General features: G+C 56.7%; 1 protein-coding gene across 1 annotated transcript; it reads right to left on the reverse strand.

Moving 5' to 3' along the window:
- Positions 1-45: 45 nt before the first annotated feature.
- Positions 46-7,693, reverse strand: NR1D1 (nuclear receptor subfamily 1 group D member 1). The gene is made up of 8 exons (XM_069482488.1): positions 7,117-7,693; positions 4,121-4,459; positions 3,749-3,837; positions 3,501-3,645; positions 2,499-3,139; positions 2,006-2,191; positions 1,265-1,475; positions 46-664 (listed from the first exon to the last, which is right to left on the reverse strand). Exons 1-8 carry the CDS (start codon positions 7,145-7,147, stop codon positions 465-467), a joined length of 1,842 nt encoding a protein of 613 aa, XP_069338589.1. The 5' UTR covers positions 7,148-7,693; the 3' UTR covers positions 46-464.
- Between the last annotated feature and the right edge of the window lie 2,649 nt (positions 7,694-10,342).

Consider the following 10,342-nt stretch of genomic DNA (forward strand, 5'->3'; position numbering starts at 1 on the left):
AATAACCCCCTTTGGCACCCCCCTTAGACTTGTGTGCTGTTTCCCTATATCCTCCCATCTGCTGGCAGAGTACCCGCCCCACAAACTGACCAGATGGAGAGGTGCCCCCCCAGCCTTGGCAGTATTTCCACCCCACCCCCCCAAACGAGCACACACCACAGAAGCCAGCTCAGCTGTGAACTATTGGATTTGAGACAGGAACAGAACAAATCAGGGGGCTAGAGGAGGGTGGGAGAGAGAGAGAGAGAGAGAGGTTTAAATAGGGGAGGATGGGAAGTTCAGTGATGGGGGAGGGAGGCAGGTATTTACAAGAAGGCTCAGGGGGCCAGAGGCTCATCTTGGAATATTTTATAACAATATAAATAAGATTCTGGTTTGCTTTTCCTTTTCGTCTCGTAAAGGAGAGAGAAGTGCAGAGTTCGATTCTGTACAAGGGGGCAGCGGCAGAAGGCCGGCCGGGCGGGTCACTGGGCGTCCACCCGGAAGGACAGCAGCTTCTCGGAATGCATGTTGTTCAGGGTCCGCAGGTCCGGCAGCTTGAGCAGCAGCTTGGTGAAGCGGGAAGTCTCCAAGGGCCGGTTCTTCAGCACCAGAGCCCGAAGAGCCCGCAGCAGCGTCTCCTGGAGCTGCTCCACCGAAGCGGAATTCTCCATGCCCGAGCGGTCTGTGGGGAAGACGACAGCAGTGAGGCAGGCTCCCTGAGCTCCTCTGACGAGGAACCGGAGGCCTGCGAGGACCCGGCAGGCAATGCGGCCTCTCCCTGAAGCCCCTCCGAGGGCCGATGGGGATGGAGAAGGAGCGCAATACCTTCTCCCAGGCCTCTGCCCCGAGAGCAGGAGGTGCCTGAATGCTGGGAGCGTGGGCTCAGCAGGGCTGGCCACCTCCCACCCCATCAGACCACCCTCCTCCCCTAAACAGGCCAAACATGTCCGGGCTCCCTTGCTTTTTGCTCTGTAGTTCCCTCTGCCTGGCAACATCTTACTTGTCCCTTTGAGGCCCCGCTCAAGTGTCACCTTCCCCAGCTCCCCCAGGCAGAAATAGTTGTCTGTGCTTCCTTGGTTCATGCTTCTACTGTGACACTTATCTCACTGTTTTATAATTAGTCGGGCATGAGTCTGTTTCCCAAGCTAGACTGTGTCTGAATCATGTCTGTATCCCCAGTGCCCGGTGCAGGGCCTGGCATAGAGTAGGTACTCCATAAAAGGTGTGTTGAATTGAACTGCGTCTGCCTCCTCCCCCCGGGTCAGGCGAGAGCTTGACCTACCTGCAGAGACAAGCACCACCGCGGTGAAGAGGCCCAGCTCCTCCTCGGTAAGCGCCAGGGAGTTGAGCTTCTCGCTGAAGTCAAACATGGCACTGAGCAGGTCTCCCATGCCCATGGCGCCGAGCTCCTGCAGGCTGTAGGTGGTGCGGCTCAGGAACATCACTGTCTGGTCCTTCACGTTGAACAACGATGCAAAGCGCACCATCAGCACCTAAAGGCGGTGGGGCGGTGGGGGACAGTCATCCTGGGTGAGGTGGGCGGAGCACTTGCCAAATTGTCCCTACAGTTTGCCAAAGGTTTACTGGTGCTGCCTTAGCTTTCCGAAGTAGAGGGGGGGTTGTTTCTGAATGGATAATAAGGGGGCCCGGGTGGAAGGATGGGCAGCATCCCACTGGCTCTGGAAGGCAACAGGCCTGAGTCTGAGTCTCAATTCTGTCACTACCTGTGACTCTGGGCAAGGCACTTCCCCAAAGTTAATCTCGGGTGTAGAACAGGATAGCAATGTACCCTAAGCTGTTGTTTTAATGTAGCGGGGTATGATTAGACTCCAGCCTGAGATGACAGTCCAGCCATCCAGAGGCAGGAGTGGGAGGGGCTCTGCCCCTTCCATCAGTCAGAGGCTATAAGAACAAAGATACTGGGGTTCCAAAGCCTTCGAGAGCCCCTGCCCACTCCAGACACCAAGCCTTCCTTCTGGATCCTTCCCAAGGTCAAGAGCATGGAGCATAAAGGGTCACTCACCTCAAAGGTGCCAGCCTTAAGCAGGGTGACTTGGTCATGCTGAGAAAGGTCACAGAAGCCGGGGATGTGCTTGGCAAACTCTACCACCTCCCGCACAGCGGGCGTGAAGCTCATGGAAAAATCCTCCCAGATCTCCTGCACGGTTCGCCCACTGCGTCCGTGCGGGTACATGTTCATGGGACATGCCTGGGGGAAGAAGGGATATAGGGCGGGAAGTATGAGCCAGGCTGTCTCAGATGGGTTCTCCTGCTAGGGCTGGGCCCCAGATTCTGCCTGGACTATGGGCTGTGGCCCTGGAGGATGGGTCTTGCTGGTAAAGTAGCAATCGGGTGCCAGGTAGAGATCAGGGATTCCCAGGCAGAGCCCCAAGTGCAGGACAAGACACCTTCTCCTGAGAAAAGGATATCCCCATACTTAGCCTCTAGGAACACCCAGCTGCCCTACGCTAAGTCCATCCTTCCAGGCCCCCTGGCCTCCTCTCCCATGCCCTTACCAGGAGAACATTCTTGGAGTTGCCCTGCCGTAGACTGTTGGCAGGTGCCTCGCCTTCTGGGGCTGCGTACACGTGAGTGGGGCATAGACGGTGCCCATTGCTGTTGGACTGGTGACAGCTGTGGTGGCCAGGGCCAGGGGGCCAGGTGGGAGGGTAGGAGGAGGGGGCCTGGTGTAGACCATTTAGGGCTTCATTATGACGCTGGGCGGCCAAAGTGTTGTCATTGGGGGCAGGTGGGCAGCCCTGATTTTCCCAGCGATGTGGGGTGGTGGCTGGAGGGCTACCCGATGCATGGTTGGCATTGAAGTTGCCAGGTGAGGTGCCCAGCTTGTCATGCGCATAGGTGAAGATCTCTCGATGGGCCCGGGCCACCTGGGATATCACATCCTCCACTGTGGGCTCTGGGCTTGGGGATCTGGGAGGTGTCAGCTGTTGTGGGAACTGGGAGAAGCCCACCAGGGGTGAGGAGACTGGAGCTGGGGGTGGCGAGGGGCCCATGGGGCCTGGGGTGGGGTGCTGGGTGGGTGAGGTCTCCAGTGGGCACTGGCTGCTCAGCTGGTTGTTGGCCAGGTTCATGGCGCTCTGCATCTCAGCAAGCATCCGCTGCTTCTCTCGTTTGGGGATGCGCCCAAAACGCACAGCTGTGACAGGATGAGAGCAGTGTCAGGAAGTTCTCATACACATGCTTCTCTTCCTTCCTTCCTCCTGAAAGGGCGAGGCCCTGAAAGCTTGGAGTTCCACAACAAAACTGAAACCAGCACGGCCATGCCAACAAGGGGGTTTCCCAAGTAGGGACTGCAGGTAGGAGGTGAACAGAGGGACCAATGGGAAAGAAGTGTGTTGACCCGAGAGGACGAAGTATGGACACCCCCCATGCAAAGGAAATGTATTCACAGTATGATGTGTCTTAGTCTGGGACTATTTTTTAAGGCAGGGATTAATTCAGAAACGCTTAAGTGGAAGGAAGGGGAAGGATGTGGGGATGCTGGGATGCTGCCTCACCGTCTCGTGACATGCCCACGGAGAGACACTTCTTGAAGCGACACTGCTGGCAGCGGTTGCGATTGATGCGGACGATGGAGCAGTTCTCATTTTTCAGACACCTTTTGTACTGGATGTTCTGCTGGATGCTCCGACGGAAAAAGCCCTGGAGGGCAGGGGAAGCTAGTGAGCACCTCCAGCTCAGCTGGGCCTATGTGTCCTGGGGGAGGGGGTCACCTGCCCCTGCCCTTATCCCCAAGCTGCCTCACCTTGCAGCCCTCACAGGCATGCACGCCATAGTGGAAGCCTGAGGCAACGTCCCCACACACTTTGCACAGCAGCACCATGCCGTTCAGCTCTGTGGGGGGAGACAGGCAGCAGGTGAACAGGAGGGGACAGGCTGAGTGGCCAGAGGTGTGGAGGCTTTCTGGGCTGGAGTTTCTGGGAGGAAAAAGCTAAGGAGAACCTCCAATATCTAGGGGCACTGGAGTGACCAGACTGGGCTGGACAGGGGCTGGTGCAACCCTAGAAGTCCCTGAGGCCAGGGTAGGCCCTGGCAGTAACTCCGTCACATGAAAACTCATTCCCAACCTAGCCCTGGCTTGTTTCCCTTCCCCCGTATCAGCTGGAAATTTACTCACTGGTGATGCTGCTGGTGCTCTTGCTGGGGGACACTCGGCTGCTGTCCTCCATGGCCACTTGTAGACTCCCTGGGGGGCTCCCATTATAGAAGGAGGAGGAGGAGGACGACGACGATGAGGAAGAAGAAGGGGAGCCATCGTCACTCAGGCTGGATGGAATGCTCCCAAAGGATCGAGCTGGGTCCTGGGTAAGGGAGCCAGTGGGCGATGGTGGGAAGTAGGTGGGGCAGCCTTGGGTTAGGGACTGGAAGCTGCCATTGGAGCTGTCACTGTAGAGGGATTCAGGGCTGGTGCGGCTTGGGGAGGAGCCACTGGAGCCAATGTAGGTGATGACACCACCTGGTGGGAGAACAAAAGGGAAGGGGGTCTCAGCCACCAAATGTCTGGACCCAGGGGACCACCATGCTCATCCTCCACTTGTCTCCCCAAAACACCACTGGTCACACAGAAGTTAACCATGTGGAGCCCCTAATCTTGAAGTTAATGAACCACTCCCCAACACATACTAGATGTGGCATGGCCAACCGACACGCATGACTCTTTGCAGGATACATTCAGAGTCTGCTTTAAGTGCGAGGCATGACCCCTGTAGGCATCTCACACACGTGTCCCCCTTCCCTATACACCTCCCTTGGGAATATTGACTGCAGTTAATGACTTAGTTTTGAGTGGCAGAACTGGGGATGAGATTATCAGCTGAGCACATCACAGTGCCCAGTGCTACAAAAAACCCCCAAACCAGCTGCTGATTTTGGCACCAAGACAATTCTATGGACCACAGGGGTACAGCTAGCCATGAAGAGAGTGTAAGCCAGTTACATTCCCCCCAAACTGGGAGACATATTCTCTAAAGGAACTGAAGGGAAAGAACCTGCCCAGCCTGGTTCTCCTGGCCTCCAATAGAGTGAGTCACAGTGGACTCTATCTTTGAGTCCAGGAAGGACTTAGCAGCGCAAGCTGCAGAGGTGGAAGTAAAGTACAAATTGTCCAGCCCAGGGCTCTGGAATTCTCCCTTCAGATCTCAGCCTGGTAAAAACGACCTTGGCTTTCTGGCCACTCAGGGACTTTGGCCTTCTGGTTACATTGCCAACCAGGTGACTGTGCTGCTGTGGTATTAGCAGGATAAAAAGGTGACCTGGCTGCCACACCTCTGCCAAGCACCTAGCTTGGCCTGCCATGGGCGGGGTGAGAGAAGGGAGGATCCCAGGGCACGTGTGAGCTGACATATGCCATGCCACTAGAGAGGCACATGTCTTCCTCACCCACTGACACACACTAAACTGGGCAGGGCAGCCCTAAAATAGCTCAATGTTGGTCAGGGTGAACCCAGCTGCTTGTAAAATAGTTGCACAACAGATCGGCTCCTACAGTTTGAGGACTGAGATGGGGGATGGAATACTTAGTTGGTGGTAAATGAACTTGACCTAGTTCACCCATCCCCAAAAGGGGAGTGAGACCTTCATCCAAAGAGACTTCCAACCTGAAAGTGAGGAGCATGCTCAAAAGAGTCTAGTTCTAGGTCTAGATCCATTGCCACCAACTTGTGACCTAGAGGAGATCAACTCCCCTCTTTGGGTCTCCATTTTCCTTTCAGTGAGAAAAGGGGGCGGGGGCAGAGAGGGATCTAGAAAGATGATAATGGTTTCAGCTATGATTCCGGGATAGTGGTTTTGGGGAAGTCCTTAGGAGCCAAACTTCCGCTCATTTGGCGGAGGTGGAAGGAAGATAATGCTTGCAGGACTAATTCACAGAGAGTTTGGAATGTGGATTGGCTGACTCTAAACGCAGTATGGTGGAATAGGTGCAAAAAGAATGAAGAAGAAAGAAGTGAGAAGGGTGGTTAGGTGCGAGGTCCTTTGGGGAGTGTAAACATAAGGCCATGAGAGGTCAGGGATGGCTCCACTTTACTCTGCTTCGGTGATGGGGGGAGGGGAGCCGGCAGGCAGACAGGAAAAGGAGGCAGGCGGGGGCCGTGAGTCAGCCCAGCTTCACCCAGATCTCTGCGGGGCGGGGCGGGAGCCGGGCCCTCAGCCGGCCTCACGTCCCCGCTCCACGTGTGCTTCTCGCACGTGGCTCCCCAACGAGGAACCCCGGAACTCGAGGCCCCGCCCTCTCCGCTTCCCGTCAATCGGCAGCAGCAGCCCCGCCCCCGCCCCGCCCTTCCCCGGCGACCGGGTGGTGGGCTGGGCCCAGAACGCGAGCTGGGCCGGGACAACCGAGGGGAGGAGAGAAGGGAACACGCGTTGCCGGGGCGACCGGGGGGCGGAGCTCATTATGTAACGGGGCCGGGAGGCACCGACCAATGGGGTGGCGGCCACGGCTCCAACTGAATGAAAACAAACGCAGCACGTGGGCCCGGCTCTGCGGCCATGTGAGCCCTGCCGGCAGCCGGGGCGCTGTAGGTGCCCTCCCTCGGGCCGGGCACCACGCTCCGGACTGCTCAAGTGCCGCTCCTTCCTGTCACTGAGGATTCCCCAGTGAGATCCGACCCATTCCCGGCCCAGCCCCTCCTGCCCAGAGCCCCGATCGCGCCACCGCTTCTCAGATTCCCCAGAGCCTGCGGGAACTACAGGAAGGGGAAGACGGGAGGCAGGGGGTCCTTTTTCCGAGGCCAAGCATACCACAACTGCAGGGGGTGAACAGATGGAGGCTTTTCGCAGCACTGTTCCAAAACTCCCAGTCCCCCTAAACTCTTCATCTCACCATTCGCACCCGCCTCCCATTTCCTCCCGCCTGGGATCCGAGTCCCTCAGGCTCAAGGGAGCTTTGGGACGCTGAGGTGTGGTGGTGGTGGGGGGGGGGACGTTTCTGGGCGCATTCCCAGCCCTAACAACCCGCTCTGGAAATCCCACCCTAAAGCCCCTCGGCATGCTAGCAAATCTCCGGGCAGAGGGAGTCCCCCAGTCCCTTATGAAGTTCCTCTTGTTATAAGGCCTAAATGGAGGTGGGGAGACAGTGACAGAGAAAGGAAGATGATAGTAAAGGAATCTCAGTACCTGTGTTGTTGTTGGAGTCCAGGGTCGTCATGTCTTCACCGGCTGACAGCGGTCATTCAAACTGGACCTTGACACAAACTAGAGGTTGCGATTGCCGCTGTCGCCCCCTGGGCACTGGGCTGAGGGCGGGGAGCGGATCCCGCGGCTCACGGTCAGGATCCGAGGCACCCTGCAGCAAGGTCTTGGGGTGGCCGGACTGCAGCCCTGCAGAAGGGTAGGACGTTGAGGCAGCAGAGTTCTGCTTTGCATGGGAAGAGCAGAGAAAGTGTGTGGGGGGAATCAGCCTGCAGTTTTGGCTAGAAGGTAGCAAGGAGGGTCCGGTCTCTGCAGCGTTCGGGTTGCCACTGCCTGCCGGCTCCGCAGCGCTGCAGGGTAGCGAATCTGGAGCTCCTGTGCAAAAGTCCCAGAGGGAGAGAGGCTGCAACCAGGAAGTAAGCAGCTGATGGGGAGAAGCGGGGCACCGAGACGCAAAGAGGCGAGACGTGTGCCCTGCTACGTTCCCTCGGCAGTAATATTTCACTCTGCCAATCTCAGCCGCCTTTTGCCCGAGCCTTTCCCTGGGACAGAGAGCTCTGCGCAGGCGCCAGCAGCCCAGGGTTCCCGGGCCGCACGCGGCACTGGAGCAGGTACCATGTGATCCCAGGGAGCGCCTCGTGCCCCAGTGACACACTTTTCCAGCAGCCGGCACGTTGAGCTCCGTGCGCCTGCGCAACGACTAGACTGTCGGGATTTGTAGTCCACTGACAAAGTGGGTGGACTGCGTACGTTTCCTCTTTCTGCCTTGCAAAGTGCTTGCTGGGACTCGGGAGGAGCTAAGTGAGGTGGGGTGGGGTGCGCTGAAGAGTCAGGGTGGCGTGTTCGGAAAGCCTGTATGGCAGAGGCATGTGAATTCCTGGGGAGGGACTACAGAGGTTGGCTGCTCCCCGGGAGATCAAAGCTGAGAGGCCCTTTCTGCAAACCTTGCAAACGTGAGGGCTTCACGTGATTACAGGACTGACCTCACCTTGAGGTTACTGGTGACCAGAGAGAGACAAACAGGGGAGGGAGATTTCCTGGGAGTCAGGAGCTTAGGCTGCCTTTTGCTTCGGGGCCAAGTCCTGAAACTCAAAAGAACTGAAGAAATGACCCCCTTTCTCTTCTACTCCCCTTAGGGAGAACACCTCTAGGGAAAGGAGTTGTTGCTGTGGAGGTGGGGATATCCCTAGGGACTCCCTGTTTGCTTGTATGACACCATCCCACCCACTGGAGGTGACTTTGGAGTGAGTCATTTCCCTTTGTGTGGGAAATAAAAAGGACAACAGAGGGAACTTGATGGTGAAAGTGCTTTGAGGTCCTAAAATAGGAGGGCAGAGGTGAGGCAGGGGTCTGGGGCAGAGCGACCCGGGCGCTCCCCCCCCCCCGCCCCCGTGCTTGAGGGTAGTATGTGGATTCCACAGAAGGTAACTGCTCAGAGGGGAACATGAGGATCATCTTAAGCCTCCCTCCTTTCGGTGGGGAAAATAAGGCTTAGAAGAAGTGACTGGCCCAAGGTCAGATACCCATTGCTAGTTTCATCTGCCCACCCTGAACATCAGGGAGATGGGTAGATGAGCAAGTGAAACACTGAACAGGGTTAGAAACAGCCAGCATCTCACTTCGGAGCAGCAATTGTCCCGTGAGTAGTAACACGTCTAAAGTAGAGGTCTATCCTGTTTGAAGGCTTGGGTTCTAGGGAGAGATGGAAGCTTCTTCAAGCAGCCAAATGAGCCTGACCCACTTGCTGTCCTTGCTAATTCCCCCCTCAGCCCCAGGGCTTCTAGGGAAGATTTTCCTCACACGGGAAGCTCTTCTCCACTTGTTCACAGGCAGCCACTGGGACAGTATTGATGGATGCCTAGAAACACGATAGCCACCAAAGAGGTAGAGAAAAGGAATATGGGCCCCAAGGAAGGAGTAAACTGACTAGTGAGGACAGTGAGGTTGGCTGAAGCAAAAGTGGCAGGGCAGCTGGCTTGACCGTGGGCCTTCCGACTCCTTGCAGAAGATGGCCTGGCTAGAGTGGGCTAGGCTTCAGCTTTCTTCCCCTGCCCCAAAGAAAGGTGGGAGAGAGAAGAGAGTGGGCTCTTCCCTGGCCTGCCCTGGCCCTGTGGCCCAGAGCTGGGAAGCTGCAGCAGAGCGTGGGAGGGGCTGGGATGGACTAGGACAAACAAGGAAAGAGGCTTTTCAGGAAAACTTGGTTCTGAGGTCACCCTCTACTCCCTCCCTCTCCCCACTGGGCTCCAGAGGGAAAGCTGGGAGGTGAGTTGCCATGTCCTGCTCTGGCCTGCTCTCTGCGACCTTCTTGACTCTTCATCAGAGCCAAGGCCAGAGCCCAGGTATCTGTCAGGGTTGGACCCAAAATCAGAGCCCCTGGCATGACACCTGGCTCCCCACCGGCCCCAACATCACCATTGGCACACTTCCTGTACTTGCCCTGGGTCCTCCTAGTGGCCTACAGCTCCGTTTGCTGCTGTGGGGGTCCTGCCTACCCCCTGTCTACTTGCTGGGTATTTATCCCTATAGGAGGAGAGCCAGAGGTCAGGATCCCTCCCTGAGTTTGCAGCCAGTGAGAAGGAGGGGGGAGGAGGCAGCGGGAGCTGAAATTCAGTCAGCCTAACTGCTCTTGGCAAGCTGGGTTGTTTTGCAGCCTGTGTGTGGTATGAAGGCAGAGGCTGGGAGGGAGGAGGCAGAGGAGGGGGCTTACCTCTGCTTCCTCCTTCCTCTGTGCTGCTTATAGGGCCCCACTTTTTCCCCTGAGGAAGAAGTAATGTTGGGGTCTTTCTTCTACAACTGGTGAGAAGGATACAGCATGAAAAGGCAGTGCTCTGCCTTGGCTCTAGAAGCTTCTAGTCTGTCTACCCTGTTCCCTTCTCTACCAGCAGCTGCTGGGTGAAGGGCAGAGGCTATGAGACCCAGAGCCACCAAAGGGAGGGGGGAAAAGGCTGGGTTGTCTGGCCCTTGGGAACCTGGAGTAGAATCTTGACCTCTCTTTGACCTCAACCTTGACTTTAAGACAACAGGTGCATCTCAGCACAACTTCCCTCCCCCACCCACTAGCTGGGCAGTCCAGTTCATTTCTAAACACACACAGACATACACAGACACACACACACACACAAATACACCACTCCTACCATAGCCAAATTCAGCCCAAGAAAGGGCTGGGCTTTTAAAAAGCAGTGCTCAGATTGGATCCAGGAAGATAGAT

Source organism: Eulemur rufifrons, chromosome 9 (assembly GCF_041146395.1).
Source record: "Eulemur rufifrons isolate Redbay chromosome 9, OSU_ERuf_1, whole genome shotgun sequence".
In the NCBI taxonomy this organism is placed as follows: domain Eukaryota; kingdom Metazoa; phylum Chordata; class Mammalia; order Primates; family Lemuridae; genus Eulemur; species Eulemur rufifrons.